The sequence below is a fragment of the Prionailurus viverrinus genome, chromosome B2 (assembly GCF_022837055.1).
Source record: "Prionailurus viverrinus isolate Anna chromosome B2, UM_Priviv_1.0, whole genome shotgun sequence".
Lineage (NCBI taxonomy): Eukaryota > Metazoa > Chordata > Mammalia > Carnivora > Felidae > Prionailurus > Prionailurus viverrinus.
In genome coordinates this window covers 53,864,863-53,888,717 of record NC_062565.1, presented here as the reverse complement: position 1 = coordinate 53,888,717, position 23,855 = coordinate 53,864,863, and the positions used below count along the sequence as shown (strand labels likewise).

At 37.0% G+C, this 23,855-nt stretch overlaps 1 protein-coding gene across 25 annotated transcripts in view; it reads left to right on the top strand.

The window, feature by feature from the left end:
- The window catches only part of DST (dystonin), a 372,684-nt gene that overhangs the window by 326,196 nt on the left and 22,633 nt on the right, over positions 1-23,855 (top strand). For 24 of the 25 annotated variants that reach the window (XM_047859452.1, XM_047859460.1, XM_047859447.1 and 21 more), the window contains 13 exons: positions 721-822; positions 2,714-2,887; positions 3,221-3,376; positions 6,826-7,023; positions 7,373-7,501; positions 9,487-9,654; positions 10,491-10,646; positions 10,850-11,056; positions 14,368-14,487; positions 17,742-17,911; positions 19,584-19,743; positions 22,145-22,339; positions 22,858-22,986. In XM_047859452.1, the coding sequence (XP_047715408.1) occupies positions 721-822; positions 2,714-2,887; positions 3,221-3,376; positions 6,826-7,023; positions 7,373-7,501; positions 9,487-9,654; positions 10,491-10,646; positions 10,850-11,056; positions 14,368-14,487; positions 17,742-17,911; positions 19,584-19,743; positions 22,145-22,339; positions 22,858-22,986 (2,064 nt within the window). Of the gene's footprint in view, positions 1-720; positions 823-2,713; positions 2,888-3,220; positions 3,377-6,825; positions 7,036-7,372; positions 7,502-9,486; positions 9,655-10,490; positions 10,647-10,849; positions 11,057-14,367; positions 14,488-17,741; positions 17,912-19,583; positions 19,744-22,144; positions 22,340-22,857; positions 22,987-23,855 lie in introns of all 25 variants that reach the window. The other variant, XM_047859435.1, reaches the window with a different exon arrangement.

Below are 23,855 nucleotides of genomic sequence, written 5' to 3'. Positions count from 1 at the left end.
GGTTTATTAGTGATAAATGAAAATAACAGATAGTTTCCAAGATTCTTCCTCCTACTATATGGTCTGGCAACTTCATTAAAGTCCAGAATAATTTTGTGCATTCAGTATCTGAAAGAAATGTGAGTTGTGCCTTCCTAAAATGTTTATATTACATAAAAAGAACAGGAAAAATAGATTCTGTAGTCTATGTTGTAATTCAGAATCATGGTCATAATATTAATTGTGGTATGTGCAGGATTTTTATGCTAATCTAAATAATGTGTAAGGCTTTAGCTGGGCCAAATATTTTACTCAAGTGCTAAACAATAAACTTCCTGCTTTACTGGAAAAAACAGATGGCTTTGAAATCTTTTTCTTTCAATATATTTACATAATCTTCCTCTTAGAATTCTCTATGCTTATGTCTATTTCATGTGATTGAATTTATAAAACTTTTTCAAATGCACTTTTTTGAAAGTTGTTAATATTCTAAGATTCCATTCAGAAAAGAATTTCCTTTGCAAAGTTGGTTGCAGAATTGAAGGTTCTATCTATTGCATATTTGGGACAACTTTTTCATCATATTGTTTCTTTTACTTATTTAGGTGAACCATCTTAATTTGTAAAATAGGCTCATTCCATAATATCTGTATAGATTTATGATTGTACTTTTCTGTAGCACTTGGGATGTTATAGCAATTTCAGATGTACTAATAACTCATGGGCTAATGTGTTTTTCAGGCAATATTTGACTGGGTAGATATTGCAGGTGGTAAATTAGCTTCAATGTCACCAATTGGAACAGATCTTGAAACTGTCAAGCAGCAGATTGAAGAGCTAAAGGTATGTGTGCGGTTCATTAATTTATCAGAGATTGTATTTTTATGTTCTTTATTCATGGGACTCTTGACACAAATTTATTTTACATAGCTAAAGTATTAACATTTTGATTGTGAAACTAGTTTAATATAGCATAATTACATAATAAGCAGCATATAAGTTCTCATTAAATGATACAAAATACTAGTTTTCTTCTTATTAAATCAATACCTATTCATTATAGAAAAGTCAGAAAATGATAACCAAAAAGGTGGCTTTTTAAAAGCTACCCAAAAATGTTACATACAACTTCTCTTAAGATTTGATCTATAGCCTTTCAGAAATCCTTATGCTGGGAGCACACTGAAGAGGGGAAGGGGGTGGGAGGGTGTGGGTGTATACTTTATACACATGTAGCTCATACTGTAAGGATTTTTATAACTTCATTCAATGGTGTATCATTGTCCTCGATACACATATAACATTTTTGTTTTTTTCAGTGGGTCAGAGTAATCCATTTAGTCTAACAGGCTGAAGAAACATCCTTGGTATAATAGTGTTTCCCAAAATGTTTGTTTTGTAAAAATGTTTATTGTTTTCTATCTGCTTTCCTCTGTAATTTTTACTTTCGTGGTTCTTGATCTCCAGCTGTGTAAGTGGCTGGACTGTTTCCTCTTTGAATTCCTCTGTGCTGATGATCATTTATCCTAGTGGGATCAGCTGTTTCCTTCCTAATTTCAAGTCCCCATCCAAAGAGACATCATGCCATTTTCAATGAACTCTACTAGATGTTTATATACATTTATTATCTGGCTTTAAAATTATAGCATTTTCATCTCTATGTGTGATATAGAATATTTCATTTAGAAATTATTACCGTTGCCGTTATTAGATTGTGTTTTATTTTCTTTACCTTTATGTGGATCATGTAGTAAGCACATGATATACTTTTTGTACATTTACATGTGTACATTTTTTTTTTTTTGATATTTGCGTATATCTCAGTAGTTTTCATGCAGCAGGCTGCTTACGAGTGCTGTCTTTGAGATTAGGTTGTCTTGAGATTACATCCCAGTGCATTCACTTACTTAGCCAAAGGACCTCTGGACAGTTCTCTAACTGGTCTCACTTTTGTGTCCTTAGCTTGAATTGAGAATAAAATTATTTTCTTTATAAGTTTGTTAGAACAAAGAAAGTGTTCATGATACCTTAGTTATTATTTTTTAATTATGATTTTTATGTTTGAAAAAAATTAAGGGACTATTTAGTCATTAATAACGTATTACTTAATGATTTACTATTACAGATAAAAAATAAATATTTTGTGAAAGACAGTTTCCTCCTACAAGCAACCATTTGCTAACCTGTGTTGGTTGCCAAAGCCAAGATCATTAAATACATGTTAGCGCTGGGAGAAAAATAATGTTATTCTGAGTCAGCAGTAGGTTAGGCATAGGAATAACTGAATATCAACGAACACAGCACAGCTACAGAAAACATAAAATGTTCAGTGGATGCACTGTTTTTGAGCAGGAAATAAATGTTAATCTGGGTTTCTTAGAGATTTTTTTTGGGGGGTTCATATAGGTCACTGTATCAAAGCTCATTTACTGAATATAATAGGCATTGGAATAAGGTTAACCTGGAAATATCTTAAATTTGTACTATTGAGAACAAAAGTGAGATGTCAAAATTAGAAATATCTTTCCAACATTTATAAAACATTGAATAAAGAAAGTATATTTCTCTCATCTTTTTTTATTTGTAATTCTTTTGTGTTAGATTTTATTCCTCTTCATCTCCCTGGCCATAGTAAATATGAATTAGAATAAATATTGAATCCATAGAATTTTTATTGTTTAAAGTTTTGATTTAGAACACATTTTCCTTGTATATCTCCTTTTTTAAAAAATAGCAATTCAAATCAGAGGCCTACCAACAACAGATAGAAATGGAGAGACTAAATCATCAAGCAGAGCTTTTGCTGAAGAAAGTAACAGAAGAGAGCGACAAACACACTGTTCAAGACCCATTGATGGAGCTGAAATTGATATGGGATAGTCTGGATGAAAGAATTATCAACAGACAGGTAAACACCAAGACTTTTGTTAGGAAGTTAGAGAAGTTCAGGTAAAATCATTATTAAAAAATAAAATAGGTGATTAAGCACATAAACTTTTGAAGCCCCTACATAAATTCTTATTTTATTAGAACTCTTCCTGCTTCTCGACATGCCATTTTTAACCACAAGGAATGTCAAACGTAAAATGTAGGGTATAATTGGGCTTCATTGGATATGCTTACAGAATTACGCAGTGTGCAACAATTGATTTTTCTTTTTTGCTCTTGTTATTTTTATAAATGTATGTCATTCATGATATCGAATTCATATGGATTTTCTTCCTCTCCACTGTTTCTGTAGCATAAGCTAGAAGGTGCTCTGTTAGCACTGGGCCAGTTCCAGCATGCCCTGGATGAGCTGCTTGCCTGGCTGACACACACTGAGGGCCTGCTGAGTGAACAGAAGCCTGTGGGAGGAGACCCTAAGGCCATTGAAATTGAACTCGCAAAGCACCATGTATGTAGCTGTGATTGCGTGTCATGTTTCTTCTCTATGCGTTTCTAATGTCATCAGAGTTTTGTTTTGGTATGTTTCCTCTTTATGTATTTTTCAAGTTGATGGTGATAGCTCAGGTTCATATTTGACATTTGTAACTGAAGGCTAAGCTCCTTAAAACACACTTTTTAAAAGATTATAAACAATTTTTTTTCCTCATTGTTCAGGGCAGTTATCCAAAACGGCAAGGATGGGAAACTTCTAGCTAAATTTCCAGGCTGCGTGGCAGATATTGGTTTAAATCCCTGATTATCCCTGTCACTGGATTGACATAGCCTAGTTTTAAAAGTGGTTGGGGATACCCTAAAAAAGTCATAGGCTCAAAATGTTGTTCCGCTGCAGGCTGTGTGTATGTTTTTCCTCTGGTCGCCCTTAGCGCCATGTGTGTGTCACCTGCTGCGTGTTTGGCATGTCTAACATCTTGCTGCTTGCCTGTGCATCTCTCACTCTGTGGAGGTTTGTTCTCTAGTCTCCGTGTCTCCCTGACTTCTCATTGGCTTTCTGTGTCTTAGTCCTTTTCTTTCTGAATTAGTTTTAAACAATATTTATTATGTTTAAGAGGGTTTTTATATGTCCTGAACATGATGGATAGCTTTAAATTAAAAAATAAATTAAGTTAAAAATTTTAATTATATCTTGAGGTACATACACAACAACTTTATGTTGTCATCTTTGTGATACTTGATTGACAATTCTTTTTTTTTTTTAAGTTTTTTTTTTTTAATATTTTAGACTATTTTTGAGAGAGAGCCAGAGAGAGAGCAGGGGAGGGGCAGAGAGAGAAGGAGAGAGAGAATCCTAAGTAGGCTCCACACTGTCAGTGCAGAGGCCGATGCAGGGCTCCAACCCACAGACAGTGAGATCGTGATCTGAGCTGAAATCAAGAGTCAGATGCTCAACCGACTCAGCCACCCAGGTGCCCATTGTTGTCATCTCTGTGGCCCTTGGTTGACAATTCTTAATGGAAAATACCCTATCTCTGTATAACCTGGAGAGTTTAGGGAGGAGGAAAGCATGGAGCTCAACACAGTGGGCCCCAAACTGATAGCCGGAGGCATCTTCAAGGCTTAGATGATATCCAGCCTAGGTAGGTCATCAGAGCAGAACTTGTGGGGGGTTGAGAGCAGAATTCTAGTTTATTACGATAAAGTTCATTTGACTAGAAAAATAAATCCTGAAACCCAGTTGTTAGAATCTTTGTGCAAATGACCAAAGCCATTGACTTGGCCAGGAGAAGTGAGATAAATGATTTTTTTTTTCAGATGAAAAGAAAATTCCCTATCTCTTAAGTCAATAGGCTTAATGAATAAAAGGTGATGCTTGGTCGAGTTTATCCTGACAGTCCAGTCTTTCATAGAACTTGAGCATTCACATTAATAAGGCATCTTACCTAAGGTTATGTCGTAAATTCTGACCTTAAATAAGTTTTCCTTGATTATCAAAGAGAAAATGTTTAATAATTTTTATCATTTTAAAATGAAAGGTGAGTTTTTGGCACTTTACTATTATGATAAAGAGTTTTTTAGTATTCTTGCGGTAGTTTTCCTTCTTTCATACTTTTCCCCACAGTAACCGTACCCTAATTTAAATTTCTTTCCCTCTCTTACCTGGTTCTGTCTTATTTATGATCATTGCCCAGCCATATCTAACTGCCCAGCCGTTAGGACCTATTTTGTATCAATATTTTTTATTATTTAATGTCTATTTTATACCTTTCTAAGAATAGTAATGACTGGTCAGACTGACTCTGCATAAAAAAAAATATGTTTATTCCAACTTAGCAGTTGTCCTTAAATGCAACATACATCAGTGACAGGAGTTTTTGTAGAGTCCAGTAGAGGTGGGACAGTGAGACACCACGATGCAGTTATTTTGGCCGGGCATGAGGTAGGGATCTTTTATTTCTGTTTATCTACCTTTGAGCAGTTAGAGATATGTCCTCCCTTCTTCTTCCATTTTTCAAAGGTCGCAAGTTAAAGGGCTTAAAATCACTAGCACAGTTGCTGGAGGAAGGGAGGGAATGTTTCCTCAGTTGATTTTATAGCCTTTAACTTCCTTAACAGGTGCCTCAGAGAATGAGTGCATATCGTCAGAAAAACAGTTATCACAGATGATTAGTGCTCTTCACTAAAAATCCCCCTGTTCTGGATTTCCCTCCAGATGTGGGATGCCTTATGTAGGATGATACATGATGTTTCTTTTCTCTCCTGTTGTTAACCCTGAGTCAGTGAATCTAGGGAAAGATTACCATTGGCCCTTACTAACATGAGAGGAAGGTTTCTTCTGGTTTCCAAAAACATAACTGCGGTTTTCTTGAAACTATTCCTAACCTCTATTTGTTCTTTTTTTTAAATTTTTTCTAATGTTTATTTATTTTTGAGAGAGAGAGAGACAGACAGAGTGTGAGCTGGGGAAAAGGCAGAGAGAGGGAGACGCAGAATCCAAAGCAGGCTCTAGGCTCTGAGCTGCCAGCACAAAGCCCGAAGAGGGTCTCGAACCCGTAAGCTGCGAAATCATGACCTGAGCTGAAGTCGGATGCTTAACTGACTGAGCCACCCCAAATAGGTGTCCCAGCTCTGTTTGTTCTTTAAAGTGAAATTCTTTTCAGTGTAATTTCAGGGTTTTTTTTAGCCTTGTGGTTGCTTTTTGCACTTAACATTCTTGTCCCATGTTAGCACATTTAAGCATTATTGGTCTATTCTGATATTTTCACTGCACATAAGGAAGGTGTTATTTATTGGAATCTGTAGTGAACACTTCAAATGTGCATTTTCTCGTAAAGGAACAGCAACACTTTTGATTGCTGGGCTTGAGTATTCTGCTGTCCGGTGAAATCTCTTTTCCTCTACTGTCAGGGCATCATAAGATTCCTGTCTACTTAGCAGTTAAAATTGTAGCATCTTTCCAATGAGAGAAGCTTGAAGAATAGTCTGTGGTAATTTTTTTTTTCCTCTTAGAGTGTTAATTGTAAAGCATGGCATTATCTAAGAATGTAATAATTTTGTATTTGAAAATGGATATATAGAAATCAAAATATTTTTCAAGTTATTTACTTAAGACATGAAAATTAAGTTCAATCAAAATGATTTTGAATCAAATGAAAACTTTCATAACCTTTTAATTATAATCTCTAGATACTTAATGTCCTCAATATAAGGTTATTCTAATGGGAAGAACTAGCAAAATGTTCTTTGATAATCATTTCAAGGTAGACTAAAGGTATATCCAGGAAAGCTGCAAAGTTAAGGGAAAAGAAGTCCACCATTTGAACACTTTCTTAGTATTAAAACTTTCTGTAGACGATGGTTTTGTTTCCAAATGTTCTATCTTCAGCAAATAAAACAGTTGCATTAAAAGCACTATTAACATGTTATGAGCTAGCAGACATAGAGTTCTCTTCATATTTTCAGGTGCTTCAAAATGATGTACTAGCCCATCAGTCCACAGTGGAAGCCGTTAACAAAGCAGGAAATGATCTGATTGCATCAAGTGCAGGAGAAGAAGCAAGCAACCTTCAGAACAAGCTAGAGATTCTAAATCAACGATGGCAAAATGTTTTGGAAAAAACAGAACAAAGGAAGCAGCAGCTGGATGGTGCCTTGCGCCAGGTGAATAAGAGAGTAGATTCTCAGCCTTTCATGGCCTTCCAGACCAAAGTAGTATGGAATTCTTTCGTTGGTTTGCAGACCCTGTTTAATTTGTGTACCGTAGGAGAGGAGTAAAAATAAGTGGGATAAAGAACACAGCAGATGAGAAGGCAGCCCTCTGGCTCTTAGTGTAATAGTCTTATCTGCCAGAGCTCTCACCATGAAGAAAGGCAAGGCAAATCCACTTGCACCTGCCTGTTGTTAAGAACGCAGAGAGAGGCTTAGCAGGCTGGGCTCCCTCAGACATTGTTTTCTCCTTAAAAGTGACAATGTGTTTATGGCCCAGACTTAAAATTCTGTATCACTCCAGGCCAAAGGGTTCCATGGTGAGATTGAGGATTTGCAGCAGTGGCTGACGGACACGGAGCGTCATCTGTTAGCCTCCAAACCTCTGGGGGGGTTACCGGAAACAGCCAGGGAGCAGCTTAATGCCCACCTGGTAAGTATATTATTTCCTACAGCTCTAGCCTCAGAATAAGAAAGACACTGACCATTTTGTGTGGGTCCTGGTGACCAATAAATTGTGGGAGAAAGTTTAAAGGATATACAGTTTTACAGCAGAAATCTTTATGTGTAAGTGCTAGAAACACCATTTATTGATTAAATTTTTCAAGTCAGAACTTATTCTTTATTTCAGAGATGAGTGTGCCAGAAGTACCTAGAAGTCTAGGTATTTTTTAGAAGCTAATTTGCCCCATAAAATGATGAACTTGTATGGATAGTAATAAAACGTTGTGTAAATTATAAACTGTTGTACCTTCAGTGAAAAGAAAAATCCCGAAAGCCGTCAGAATTGACTTAAAAATTATTGCTATAAGCATGATACTCCCGTCTAGTTTCATGGAAGGCTGGAAAATATATTCTTGTTCTGTTCAACAGTGACTTGTTTATTTGTTTTACTTTCTTAAGTTTATTTATTTTGAGTGAGTGAGACAGAGAGAGAGAGAGAGTGTGTGTGTGTGTGAGAGAGAGAGCGAGAGAGAGAGAGAGAGAGAGAGATAGAATGGGGGAGGGGCAGAGAGAGAGGGAGACAGAATCTCAAGCTGGCTTTGCACCCTCAGTGCAGAGCCTCACGGTGGGGCTCAAACTTGGAGACTTTGAGATCATGACCTGAGCCGAAAACAGGAGTCAGAGGCTTAACCGACTGAACCACCCAGGCACCCCTGTTTGTTTGTTTTAATGGTGATAGGGCTGTATCTTCAACTTCACACCTATATGAGCTGTGAACAAGGGGAGGCTTCTGTTTAGTTCATTGTCCAGTGGGAACATTGTGCCTATGGGCTGTTCCCACCCAGATTCTGTGGCACTGTCCACTCTTAAAAGAGGAAAAAATAATGAAACTTGAGACTCTGGCTTTCTTTCACAGAAACGGAGACTGACAAATTGAATTTAGACTTTGATTTATTGGCATTTCCTATTCATTTACATTATAATTCAGGTTTAGAAGTTTTAAGATAAAACAGTCTGTTTCATATTTTGAAAACTAATCCTCTTTTATACTTGTGAATTTGCATCAGAAAGTTTTTTTTAATATTCAAATGCTGACAATTAGTATCTTGAGAAATAAGAGTAGATATGCTTGGGGATTGGGCAAAAGAAATGGGCCATTATACATCCAAGCCTGTATTCTTTATCAGATATCCAATGTTGTTGTGAGAGCTTATTGAAACCACACTTGGTTGTAAATAATTTTGAGTTTGGGGATTTGGATAGGAAGTAACCATCATACAGGTGTTGTGGAGAACTGGTCTTAAGTTTTTACATGAATGTAACTCTTGTTTTGATATTAAATTCTGAATTTGTTTTCATAATTTTTTTGTATTCTCTGTAGAAGACACACATTGCATTCCAGTTGAAAGCTTTAAAGATGTTATAAATGAGAGTAATATTCATAGTATCCCGAATTTGTCTTTTGTGATTCTAAAGTCCAAACAATCAACTTAAAATATCTTACTGTATTGAGCCTTCACTTCCTATTCGTTGTGTGCCTTCTGAGCACAGAAATAAACTATCCCAAAAATTATTATAGCCATTGTCATAGTCTGAGGTGAGACTTAGAAAGCCCATGTTCCAGAGAAGGAAAACGAGGCTCAGAGAAGTTAATCACTTGCTCGGGGTCACCGAGCTGATTGGTTACTGCACAGTGAAACCTTTCTTGATAACATAAAAGTTACTTACCAACTTTACCATGCTGGACTGAATTGATAATGAAAGCACCATTTCTGAGATTTCTGGCAGACAGATATGTCTACAGGCTTAGGTGTTGTTTTAATATAGTGAAATATTTGAATGTGTCACAGTTATTCTGTATGTTAGATAAAGGTGACTGTATGATGAGGGGCTTGGGATTGATGACCTGGGAAAGGAACTCTTAGATTTTATTCTCTTAAAAATGATTTAACTTGGGGGGATATCTCAATGTAGGAAATCTGTGCTGCCTTTGATGTTAAAGAAGAAACATACAAAAGTCTGATGCAGAAAGGCCAGCAGATGCTTGCAAGATGCCCCAAATCTGCAGAGACAATTGACCAAGACATAAATAACTTGAAAGAAAAATGGGAATCGGTGGAAACCAAACTCAATGAAAGGAAAGTATGTGCTTTAATTAATGTAATAGAATGAATGTTTTATTTCATGAGATTTACTTAATCTCTGAGTAGAATTAGCAGTGGAACTTTTAATGACCCCATGTTTAAATTTTCTTTGTATACATTTGGAGGTATCATGGGGTCAATTGAAAATAGTATTCTCTTTCACACAGGAAGATAGAGTTAAAGCAGTCTGTTCCAACACAGATCATAGATCACGTGTTTCTAGGTGTATTTTTAAATTTGTGAACCACTCGAATTCTGGATTGTTAAATAATTCTAATCACACTTACTTATGTATATAGTGGGAAGGGAAAGAGGGAGGTCAAGAGAGTGAGATGATTGTGTATATAATAAGCACTTCCATGACAAAAGTCCATGAAAAGGGATTAAAAATATCACTGTTTAATGCTACAAGAATAATGATAGGCAAGGAATACTAGATTGTATTCCCTCACTGACAGACCATAATGTATATATATTTCACATCAGTTTGACCCCCCCAGATTAATCATGTGAATGTCAAGTTTTCTTTTTATATAAAGATACAAAAGACATCTGTTTAGTAATTGCATTCTGTGGTTCATTGACCTCAAATCACAATTTTAGTGTATATCAGATTATTTTTACCTGCAGGGAGATCTTCTCACTCTACTAAAAGGGGTTTGGTTTGCCATTATTTTAGTGAAGGCCCATTACACTCATAAACTGTTTAGGTAATACAGAAATACAGATTAGGTATAAAGAAAGGGTGGATGGGAAGGAAATCTGCCAGAGAGTGGTTAAACTGGGGGGAAGACACTTAACTATCATCAAATACTAAATGATCTGCCTTTGCAGACTAAACTGGAAGAGGCCCTCAACTTGGCAATGGAGTTCCATAATTCCCTCCAAGACTTCATCAACTGGCTAACCCAGGCTGAACAGACCCTAAATGTAGCTTCTCGGCCAAGTCTTATCTTGGACACAGTCTTGTTTCAAATCGATGAACACAAGGTATGATGTAACTCAAATGGATAGTATTCTTATTTCAGACCTTTTTAGACCACAGACTGTTTTCATGTCAGAAGTATGAATTTGGTAGTTTAGAAACTTTATTTTGTCCTTTAAAATGGTTTCAGCTTATGATATACCAGAAGCACTTATAAAACAGAACAGTTTTTCATGTGTTTCTAATTCCACCCTTCTTTTTGGGAAAGGTCTTCGCCAATGAAGTAAATTCTCACCGTGAGCAGATAATAGAGCTGGACAAAACTGGGACCCACCTGAAGTATTTCAGTCAGAAACAAGACGTTGTCCTAATTAAGAATCTACTGATCAGTGTACAAAGTCGGTGGGAAAAAGTGGTTCAGCGGTTAGTAGAAAGAGGGAGATCTTTGGATGATGCAAGGAAAAGAGCCAAGCAGGTAAACCTTTCTAAACTAGTCAATAAATCAGTTCTAGGTATTGAAATATATATGATGACATTCAAGTACTTTTATCATAGGCTGTATTGGTTGTAACAATCATGGCACAGGGCCAAGGTGTTTATATCCGAAAAGGGCCTAAGTTTCAATGAGAACATCATGTTTTGCCCTAGCACCTTCTGGTCCTGGGGACTAATCTTGAAAAGACTGATTATAGCTTGGCTTCATAGACCCACTGTTACTAAGATCCAAAAAGAGGCTCAAGTTTTTTGTTACTGGGTTTGTTTGTTTTTTTCCTTTGTGCTTGCAATCTCCACTCTCATAGCTGGAGTAAGTCATCAGACTTTAGTATATTGCTACCTTGTGTTTAGTCCTAAGCCAGACTTTGTCCACAAACTCTGAGGGCTGAGAGGCAGACACCGGCCCTCCAGACAGCTCCTTGAAAGGGCTGATTCTGTGTCTAAGCTGCTCGGTACTCCTCACCTTTCTGAATCTTTACGCTTGTTGACAAGCTCTCATTTCTTCTCTGGTATTTTGATACAGTTCCACCCTGCTTTTATTTTTTTATTTTTTATTTTTTTCAATATATGAAGTTTATTGTAAAATTGGTTTCCATACAACACCCAGTGCTCATCCCAAAAAGTGCCCTCCTCAATACCCATCACCCACCCTCCCCTCCCTCCCACCCCCCATCAACCCTCAGTTTGTTCTCAGTTTTTAAGAGTCTCTTATGCTTTGGCTCTCTTCCACTCTAACCTCTTTTTTTTTTTTTTCCTTCCCCTCCCCCATGGGTTTCTGTTAAGTTTCTCAGGATCCACATAAGAGTGAAACCATATGGTATCTGTCCTTCTCTGTATGGCTTATTTCACTTAGCATCACACTCTCCAGTGCCATCCACGTTGCTACAAAGGGCCATATTTCATTCTTTCTCATTGCCACGTAGTACTCCATTGTGTATATAAACCACAATTTCTTTATCCATTCATCAGTTGATGGACATTTAGGCTTTTTCCATAATTTGGCTATTGTTGAGAGTGCTGCTATAAACATTGGGGTACAAGTGCCCCTACGCATCAGTACTCCTGTATCCCTTGGGTAAATTCCTGGCAGTGCTATTGCTGTCCACCCTGCTTTTAAATGAATTGTTTGAACCTTTTAAGGCTTCTTTTTTCCTTTTTCTTTTCATCTAGAGAATCTCACGGGTCTCACAAGGAACTCCCCTCTCTTCACCTACTATTAATATGCCATTCTTAGGCTAAACACAAAAAAGAAGTAGAATTATGTGTCTCTGTACTCTGGGAGAGAGATGTGCCCACCTTGTTTGGCAACTATCTTTGAATTTTACTAGAAACTCTGTGTGACGTTGATGCTGAATTTTATAATGAGTCTTTTGCCCCATTCAGTTCCGTGTTTCTGTAATTGGTATTGGACTCCATTCTTCTGGGGATCCAGGCTCAGTTGGGTGATGTAAAAGATGTCTGGGAGTCAAATGTTTCTGTGATTAATGCTCTCAGCATACATTTGTTAAAAGCTTAGAAATGACAAATTGCATTGTTGTAGGATTACATGCCGTATTATTTCTTTTTTTGAGTGGGATGCATGATGTGTTCAATGTTATCAGTGAAACTGTGGAATAGAATCGGTCTCTTCTTGTTTTTATGAGACAGTATTAATGATAAGCCTGACATTCTTCTCTGCACCGAGCAGTGTCCTCGGTAGTATGGGCATTTCTTGAGTTATGAACATCTAATTTATAGAAGTCTTTCTCCTTTCTCCATGTTGTCAATTTTATTTTCTCATTTGGCTTAATCTGTAAGAATTTTCTACTGCTTTTAGGTACAAAAGTATGGCATTTCTTGTATTTATGTGGCTTAAAAATAGTTTTTAAAGCAGGACCAGTCTTAGAACCTGTGTGTTTGTATCATTAAACTTACCATCTGTTATAGCCTATATTAATTGTGGTAAGACCACCAAACACTGTGACTATTTCTTTATTTCTTACTATCCTACTTTCTTAGTTTGGGGCTCAGATGTTGATCATAGTTCTCTGACTTTGGCGGTTTATATGCCTCTTCTGGCCTCTTTATTTTTGTATTTAAATTGATTGGAGTTGTGGGAAGGAGGGGTCAGGAGAGCAGGTTTGTGATGAGGTGATCTCAGCGGGCGCTGCCAGCTTTGTGATCCCGTGCTCTTATTGTGCTGATTGTTAAATGTCTTCTTGTTATTTCTTTATTAGTGTGCTTTGATATAAAGCAGATTTTATTTTGATTACTTCTGTTTTTGTTATGTATCCGTTCACTGAAGTTTATTATGAGAAATAATTTATAACCAATTTCACAATTTGGGATCCAAAAATAGTACCCGCTAGTTCTCTGTGATAAACAGAAAAGAGACTGTGGCTGAAGCCAAGTATACATAGCACCAGAATATTGCAAAATCATGGAGGCCAAAGAGAATTCTATTTTGTTAGAATTCAAGTGCTCTGGGTGCTCTTACATATAAAACCAGTAAGTGAGGCCCAGGCGTTAAGTTGAGGATTTTGGTAGTAGCAGTAAAGATACTGAATGCCTTTTGTATTAAATAGGAATGTTATGGACTTCTATTGTTGTTATTCTTTTACTTTTTAAGGCGAGCTTATTAACTTTATCCTTTGTCTTTCCCTTTTTGTTCCTGTTCTTTAACATGGGAATTAAACACCTTAGAAGTAAACCTAGATCTGTCGGTGACAGCAGTGGGCAAATCAAATTCTCTTGAGAGTTTACGTTAATTGCTAAGCAGAAGGAAAGGGAGGGAAATTCTCCCTGGTTTTCCCTGTTTCTAGGCTCATTTCTATTTTTGTTAAAGTTTGTATGTGTCAATGAGTTACAACAAAGTGACTGTGGGGGCCTGACCACAGAAGCCAAGAGTTAGTAAGACATGGCGAATCCAATAAAGCTACTACTTTCTTCTTTTTTAGGGGAAATTTGAATTAAGTATTTTAAACATTTTTATTAATACTAATTCCTATTTTGTTTATTTTATTTTTTTAATGTTTATTATTTTTGAGAGAGAGAGAGAGAGAGACAGAGAGAGAGCAAGCAGGGAAGGGGCAGAGAGAGGGAGACACAGAATCTGAAGCAGACTCCAGGCTCTGAGCTGTCAGCACAGAGCCCGACGCAGGGCTCGAACTCACAGACCGCGAGATCATGACCTGAGCTGTAGTAGCCGCCCAACTGACTGAGCCACGCAGGCGCCCCTATTAATTTCTATTTTAAAAATATAGGGAGCATACCAGGAAATTCTCTGGATTGAGATGTGTATTTCTTTTACAGTTCCATGAAGCTTGGAGTAAACTTATGGAGTGGCTAGAGGAGTCAGAGAAGTCTTTGGATTCTGAACTGGAAATTGCCAATGATCCAGACAAGATAAAAACACAGCTTGCACAGCATAAGGTGGGTCTATAATTAGGAATAGCATATATGTCATTCTGTATCTCAAGATCACCTTTTTTTTTTTTTTTTTTTAATTTTTTTTTCAAAGTTTATTTATTTTTGGGACAGAGAGAGACAGAGGATGAACAGGGGAAGGGCAGAGAGAGAGGGAGACACAGAATCAGAAACAGGCTCCAGGCTCTGAGCCATCAGCCCAGAGCCTGACGCGGGGCTCGAACTCACGGACCGCAAGATCGTGACCTGGCTGAAGTCGGACGCTTAACCGACTGCGCCACCCAGGCGCCCCTCAAGATCACCTTTTAAATCCTTACTTGGTTGTGTATTTATTCATCACTAGAAAAAAAAAAAGGTGTCCTCTGTGGACCTCTGTTAAATTTAAAACCAGCTGCCCATCACATTGGTCAAGTAGCAATAGTATCTTTATTCTCTGCTGACCATCCCACCATCATTCTAGGATTACTGTTAACAAAAAATATACAAAATTAAAGCTGGCAGTGTTCTACAATCTAGAACTTAAAAGATTGAGAGGGGGTCAAGTGTTGGTGTCTCAATTTTTCACTTATCTGTCTTGTCTTGTAATTTCTTTCATAGGCCAAATGCTATGCAGAAGATAATTTTATAGCAAAAAGTAATATAAATTTTGCCAGATAGATTCTTTCAAACAGTTATGTGGGGAAAATTGGTTGCCTCTGCACAAACTGGTGTTTTGTTATGTATATGTGGTATATGAAATTCTATCCTTACCCTCAAAGACATAGAGTCAGTGGCTTCCTTATGTAGACTAGAAGATGCAGAAACATATTATTTTATATTTTCTGCCTTTTATATTCCTACTACATTGCATTCAAAGAACATCCCCCCCCCATCTTTCTCAACTCTTTTGAATTTGGGTCTGTCATTCTGGTTATAAAGTGATCATCAGCCTTCAGGGTGAGTGCAGTAGGTAAAAGGAGAGTGGTTCCTGCAAAAACTATAAAGTTTTAAGCATCTATCTATCTATCTATCTATCATCTATTATTGCTTGACACATGGTAATTTTTTGAAAGCTGGAAAAAAATGGGGTGATTTAAGGTTTATCATCATCAGAAAATTCTAGCCATCATATTCATACCGATTGATAGCTTCCATGCTGGTTGTTAAGTCACCTCGGGAGGTCACGATCCTAGGATGACAGAAAGAAGCTGTTCTTTGACTAGCTGAGGGCGTGTGAGTGGCTCATTCTGCTGGCACCCTCTACCTGTGAGCTGCCACCATGTTCAGTACTGAGAGCACAGTGAGGGGGAGCAGCACCTTCCTTCCTTCCCCTGATGGAGAAACGAGAGCCTCCTTCTCAAAATACACTGCCTGTTTGAACTTGAACATAGATATCATGTCATGGAGTCTTAGGAAAGTATATTGTGTGTTTAAGTTGGAGAATCCTAGAAATAAGAATACGTGAGGAACCCTTCTAGATCCTCTCTTGTTCCTGGTGTGACTTGTTACCAAAGTCAGCATTTGTCTGAGATAAGGGTACAAGGCACATGAAGCCAATTTTAAAATAAGTCTTTTCTTTCCTCTTTTGGCTATTTTTCTGTCTTTAAAGAGTGTTCATCTATCCTGTATTCAGCTGTAACATTTTTTTATGTATCTGTTCTTTTGAGGAAAATTTGTCAATGCCATGATTCTAAAACTAATATTCTATTTTTTTTTAATTTTTTTTAACATTTATTTATTTTGAGACAGAGAGAGACAGAGCATGAATGGGGGGAGGGCCAGAGAGAGAGGGAGACACAGAATCTGAAGCAGGCTCCAGGCTCTGAGCTGTCAGCACAGAGCCTGATGTGGGGCTCGAACTCACGGACCGTGAGATCGTGACCTGAGCGAAGTCGGACGCTCAACCGACTGAGCCACCCAGGCGCCCCCTAATATTCTATTTAGAATAACAAGAAAAAATAATAATTACAGAAAGCAAACTTTAGAAATAGTGTGGTATTGTAATAGTGTTTATTGCTAAAAACAAAAAAATCCCAGGTGTAGTGGCCTCCTATTATAAGACCAAGTAAATATCTTAGTCATATTAAGACACCTAAAGTGTCTGGGTTTTAAAGGCAATAAAAATGCATTAGGTAATGATAACCAAGATTATTTTAGAAAATTATACATTTGCATAGCATTTTACTCTCTAAGGTAATTCTAATGTGCTACCAGGAGTTAGAATCACTGTGTTAGTGTTTCCATAATATATTATGAGCTTGTAAGATGCCCATTAAGTTGACCTTCCTTCCTTCCCATCTCTGAGATTGTATATGCAATAGCAGTGGTCTCATTCTTGCTATTACACACTTACAAACACAAAATGTAAGATGATAATGAGAGAGGCCTGCAAAGACAGTGTCCCTACTTTAGAAAAGCTTTTAATTGAGTTGTGTAGACAGATTATATAATCCATCTTTCCCACACATAGAAATTTTCATACACAAACATGCAGATTAACAATGTAAAAAATAGGAAAGTATAGATGTCACATTAGCAATATAGCTATTTGATACTGGAAAAGTAATCTGTAGAACTTGAGAGACGTTCGTAGGGCATCATAGTGGTGGGGAGGAGGGGTATAGGCTTGCCAAGGGGTGTGAATTGAAGGGGCAGTAGGTCGGAACATAGGAATCTTGAGATGTGGGTCTTATTTGCCCCTCACCCTGGCTCACAGATGAAATTATACGTATCATCATTGTAAACATCCAAAATGTGTGACAGCAGATCTAGTTGACCAAAACAAAACAAAACAAAACAAAACAAAAAACCCAAAAACCCACAAACCCACAAACAAAAAATAAAACCTGTAGTAAATTTACACATTATGAGTCACTCTGTGTCCACATAGACCTTTATTTAGTTACTCATTGAGTGTTAACTACTTTTTCCTCTCCAAAATCATGGGTTTCTCAATAGCAGATTAGCAATTCCATTTTATTATAACTAGTATACTATTTGTGGTTTATAGCTATGAAAGATTCAAGATTTGTTGTGCTTTGAAATCACTTTCTTCATAATAGTAGGCTTCTGGGAAAAATAAGTTCTTCAGTTTGAAAATGTAAGGATTCTTTTCCACCCTGGTGTGTTCCTGTGTAGACAACAGCACTACACCATCTTACCTGTTTGCTGATGTCTTCCTCTGTTTAGATTCCTTTTATTAGGGATGCCTTTTGTGATGTCTGTTACCTATTTAGTAGTCCTAAGTAGAAATGCACATTGTTTTCCTATTAAATATATAGGAGTTTCAGAAATCACTCGGAGCCAAGCATTCTGTCTATGACACCACCAACAGAACGGGACGTTCTCTGAAGGAGAAAACCTCCCTGGCTGATGACAACCTGAAACTGGATGACATGCTGAGTGAACTCAGAGACAAATGGGATACCATCTGTGGAAAATCTGTGGAAAGGTAAAATGTTCTTTAAGGCAGTTTGGTTACCTTGTAGGCTTCTTTCAAACATACAGTAGTGATGCTTTGTGGGAACTTTCTAGGAACCTAAATACCTCCTTTAAGAAGTTGTTTCTTCTCTTTAATGCCCCACTTACACAGTATCTGCACGGAGAAGGCTTTGTTGTTCATTTTTACTTATTTTTAACTCCTCAGTTCACTCAAAAGTGGTATCATTCTCTAAGCATATTATCTGATAGCTGACTTGCTGTTGTTTTCCATAAGCTAACTTCCATGTAACTACTGGGGTGGTCTCTTTAAAAAATAAGTTTGATCTTATCATTTCCCTTCCTCATACCTTTTAGGAACTTATTATACCTTGAGTGTGAGCCAAAACACAGGCTCCTTTATGTGTCGTGCAAGGTCCTACCAATCTGACCCCAGTGTTCGCTTCCAACTTCCATCTACTCCTTCCCAGTCTTCTTTCTGATTACACTTGAACCAGTTGAAATATGTAGTAGTAGAAGAATTCAAATATCTTAGAAATGTTTTCAAATATTTCATAGATCCATAGTCTAATTACTTTTGTCAGTATCAAGATTGAATGGAATATTATATTCTAATAATAAAATTATATTAGAAAAGGAAATTAAAATATATTCTAAAGAATATATGGAAGGAATATAGAAATTTGGGGGGTGGGTTTTAAAAAGCTTTAAAACCTGGGACACCTGGGTGACTCAGTCGGTTAAGTGCCTGACTCTTGATTTCAGCTCAGGTCATGATCTCATGGTTCACTAGATCGAGCCTCTGGTCCAGCTCTGCATTGACAGCATAGAGCCTGTTTGGGATTCTCTTTCTCCCCTGCCTACTCGTGCTCTCCTTCTTTCTCAAAATAAATAAATAAACATTAAAAAAATATTTAAAACCTTCAATATCAAAAGGTTATCTGCTTTTTTACTAAGTCATATAAATGACTTCGTGGCAGAGAGATACGTGAATACAAGGGGATGAAGATGGGGCAGGCTAGGACTATAGACAACATTTGGCAGATTGAGGGATGATGAAAATGTTCAGTTTCTTGATCATGATGATAGTTACATGAGTCTATACATGTGTTAAAATTCATAGAACTGTACACCCAGAAAAGTTAAGCTTACTGTATGATAATTTAAAATATAAAAAAAAAATTTAGGGTTGCCTAGAAAGCTTAGTCGGTTCAACATCTGACTCTCGATTTTGGCTCAGGTCATGATCTCATGGTTTGTGCGTTCAAGCCCTGCATTGGGCTCTGTGCTGGCAGCATGGAGCCTGCTTGGGATTCTTTCTCTCCCTCTTTCTCTGCCCCTCTCCATTCATGCATGTTCTCTCTCAAAATAAATAAATAAACATTGAAACAATATATTAAAAAATTTTAAGGCATATATTTTTATGAAGAAACCAAAGGGCTATTGATTTCTAGAGGTGATGATGAGGGAATTTTCTGAGAACACATGCTATGTATTTAAGGAATAAAAAAGAAAATTTGAGAAAAGTTTTGTTATTTTCTAAGGAAAGCAAAGAAACAGCAGTGAGTACCAATATATTATTTTTTCTTTGAGTACTCTCAACCTTCATAAATGGATTTTAGATTTTCAGATATGTAAGGTGGCTTTTTTGTTGCTCACATTGATTTTTCCACATTCTTCCTCAGACAAAACAAACTGGAGGAAGCCCTGTTATTTTCTGGACAATTCACCGATGCCTTGCAGGCCCTCATTGATTGGCTGTATAGAGTTGAACCCCAGCTGGCAGAAGACCAGCCTGTCCATGGAGACATTGATTTAGTGATGAATCTGATCGATAATCACAAGGTATCATTATCTGGGACATTTTATTTATCTCATTTGATTATCATGAGTATAGAAGAAAATGTAACCCCTTAACTCAGCCTTTTAAAAACTAGAGACTGCATATCATACTACATACCAGTCTTTAATAATGATATATGTGTACCTACGAGCAGAATCAGGAAGCCAACTTTAAAAGTGAGTCAGAAAAGGTACTTTATCAGTGAGATACTTTTTTTTTCTTTTTTCAACTTCCAAATCTAAACCCTTTTAGAACTTAGAAAATGATTTTATTCTCTGGTGCTTCATGTTCCAAGAATGTTTTACAGTCTTTCATTATTCATGGAAAGAATTATGGAATATAATTTAAAATTCTTCATTCATTTACCCGGAACTTGGTCATTGCATAAGTGTATGGATTTGTAACATGATCTCTGGGGGTCAAGACAGGCTGCTTTTTTGTTTTTAAAAACTGTTTTAAACTTGCCCCTTTAACTGCAGCAATTGATGAGATATCAGTATACGCTGTGAGGGACTTGATTATTACTTCAGAAAAGTGGTTTCTTGCAACCTCCTGAAGGGTATTCAAAATTTTTGTGCCGGTAAAAAGGAATGTACAAGATATCCAGCTGATACGGAGTATAAGGTCCTATATTATGGTAAAACGTTGTATTACAACCTAAAGAACCTTGAAAACAACCTCGCAGGCACAGTACTAACGTGGAGTGGTGGTATCAGAGTAGACTTTATATGCAGGTATCATACAGCACTGTATGTGAATCCGTGTTGTGTTTCTTTCTCTTCGTTATTTTTGAGTTCAGGAAATTCATTTCCTTTTAAAATGTTTTCTTTATATTTCCCTAGCTATCCTGTTTTGATCTTACCTATTCCTTTTTAAATGGTTGGTCCTTTCAGCATATTTATTTCCCCTCTTCTGGTTCTGTTATCTCATTATATCTATAAAAGAGTGTTACATTTGAATATTATCAAAAAATCAAAGAATAAATGAAGGACAGGGATCAGGCCTACAGAAATAAAAAAATTTAAGTTTTGTTACTTGCCTGTATTGAAACAAATGTTTTCTGCATGATTAATATAAACTTTTTTATGCCCTGGCATTCATTCAATGAGTAATGAATAGTGTAATGTTACTTTTTACATAAATGCCATTTGTATAAACTCACTGTCTAAACATTTACTCCCTTTGGCACTTGCCAGGTTTTTTTATATATTAAAGGTCATCAAGAATGAGTTAATCATTCAGCATTAGTAATGCAATTGGAAGGCTCAGGCTTAAGTATACAAAGTACATTGGAAAGTCTTCTCAGAACTATTGGACTAGTCCTATCACAAACAGATTGTATAGACACTGTATTTCCTATGCCTGTGTATGGATGTGTGTCTCTGTGTGTCTGTCTATTTATCTGCAGGCACATCTCATTGAACACTATCAGAGTGAAATCAAGCAAAGAATTCATCACACTATGTTTGGTTTGTTTTAGATGGACTCCTTTTTATGAATGATTTGATTGTCAGAATAGAAACTCATGGATATAGCCAAAATTATAAAATGTGATTAGTGATACTCATTTGTGACCATTTTTTAGAAAAATAAGTTAACTTTATTCTATACATAACATTAGTTACTTGAAAGATCTAGCTGCATATACAGAATTTTGGATCAGAAATGAAGTACCCTGGGCTCATTTCTTGGATTACGTCTGTGGTCAAAGGAAGCCAGTTCAACTCCTGGCACCTCAGAGTTCATCAAAATTAGGCAAGGGGTGGGGGGAAGCTTTTCTTCCAAAATGACAAAGATTTAAGCCTCTAAAGTTTGCCATTCTAGGTTAGCTCTCAGGATACTGTGAAAGTTGAAGCCATGCTACAGAGAAGAAGACTGCATGGCAAGTCCCTGTACAATTCCCTGCCATTACCTCCAAAACCCCCATGTGACAGCCCAGGACTGCTTAGTTATTTGTTAGTCTGTTAGATATGTTTATTAACTAAGAGTAATGAGGTAGCCAGCACATTTAGGCACTTAGAGTAATGATTTGAGAGGAGCTGGGATGCCATACTAAAGAATCGTAGAAAAAAAAAAGAATTTGATTCTTTTGTGTAAACTGAAATAAAGAATAGCTGCCAATATTTAAATCCAATGTGTCATTAAAAAAAATCGGGTTTGTTCAGTCAGGAGAATGTTACAAGATTGAACAGATTTATACAAGACTGTGTTCTTAACAGTGCTCTGGTGGGAGCAGTGTGCCACGACTCAGCTTCTAAAGATTCTGTGAAAAGTATGTGTCATTAAGCTGTAGGTCTTAGAGATTGGTACATGATGTCATGTGTACGTATATTCCAAGCAGTGTCTTTTACTGGCTTGATTTTATAATTAAAAATTAATTTTTCTAAAAACATGGTCTTTTAGGCTTTCCAGAAAGAACTGGGGAAGAGGACCAGCAGCGTGCAGGCCCTGAAGCGCTCGGCACGAGAGCTCATAGAGGGCAGCCGAGACGACTCCTCCTGGGTCAAGGTCCAGATGCAGGAACTAAGCACACGCTGGGAGACTGTGTGTGCACTTTCTATATCAAAGCAGACCCGATTGGAAGCAGCCCTGCGTCAGGTAAATATCATGCAGATTACATCTGGACATAGTGAGAAAGGTTTCGAAGCCTCAGCGAGAACTGCTCTTGTGAGGAACTGTTCCGTTCCCCCTTTTCTTAACTGGGACAGTCATGAGAAGGAGATTCTTAGAACATCCTTGCCTTGGTCTTCCTGACAAGAATTTAAATTACTCACAGAGGAAGTTGCCTCATCTTTACATAAAAGTGCTGCTCTATTAATTTTTCAGCTTCAATGTGCAATGGGCTGCCCTGTATCTAAAATCAGATTGTTCAAATGGTGAATTAATCTTCATATAGGCCTCTGTGATATATTAGAGGTATTACATTTGTAAAATGTAGTAGCACCATATATCTTTATCTTTTTAATGGGAATAATGCATATCATTAATCAGTTTAAGACTTTTTTTCACTGAGAAGAGAAATCTATACTAACAAGCATATTTGGGGATCTTATTTGCGGGGTGTGTGTGTGTGTGTGTGTGTGTGTGTGTGTGTGTGTGTGTGTGTGAACTATTAGGCAGAGGAATTTCACTCGGTGGTGCATGCCCTCCTGGAGTGGCTGGCCGAGGCGGAGCAAACCCTTCGTTTCCATGGCGCTCTCCCAGATGATGAGGATGCTCTTCGGACTCTCATTGATCAGCATAAAGTGAGTTATATAGATGCTAAGTAAAACTAAATGAGAAAATCAAGTAGACCCAGGATCATAAATATCAAATGCATGAATATTTCCCTCCCTGAGAAGTAATTAAAGATACTGGTACAGTTGAGAATTTACCTGTGTCCTCCTGGCTTACATAGGTATGTTCCCATGCCCCTACATATGTATAGCTATCTTTTCATGGTTTCTTTATGAAGAGGGTGGTTATTCTAAAATCAGGGAATTTTCTAGGGAGTTATTTGGCTTCTGACCAAAACTGGCCGATTTCATTGCACTTGTATGTGCATTTCAAAGACGAAACTTCCGTAATGAGCGTTTGGCATTTATAAATTTATTTATAATGCATTGGAATTGTAAGTTAATAATTTTGACCTTTGTAAGTAAGACAAGTAACTGAATAACTTGTTCAAATTTTATTTTTAAATCTCTGTCAATTCTGGTTTTAATTGAGATCCACTTCAATTCTTTTGAGAAGTAGCCTGTAGTATAAATTATAAATTAAAAATGAATTCTGTAAGTAGATGCACTGTTGAACAGTTAACCAAAGTAAAAATCTGGCCATTGAGTTTTCAGGTCATCCTGTATTTTGTAACAGTGCGTAGAACTAGCAAAACCCTTAAGAGAGTGGTCCAGATACATGTTAACACATGTTTTTTGTTTGTTTGTTTGTTTTTTTAACCCTCGACTTTAAAGAATTAGGAATTTGCAATGCTAACACTCAATGCAGTATTGATGTCAACATTTCCATTTAAAAGTTCTGTTTAACACCACAGAATAAGCTTATCTTTCATGGTCAAGTTGGAAATACATCATGAGTTCTGGTGTCACATGGATTCCATCATTTGTGGAGACTGCTT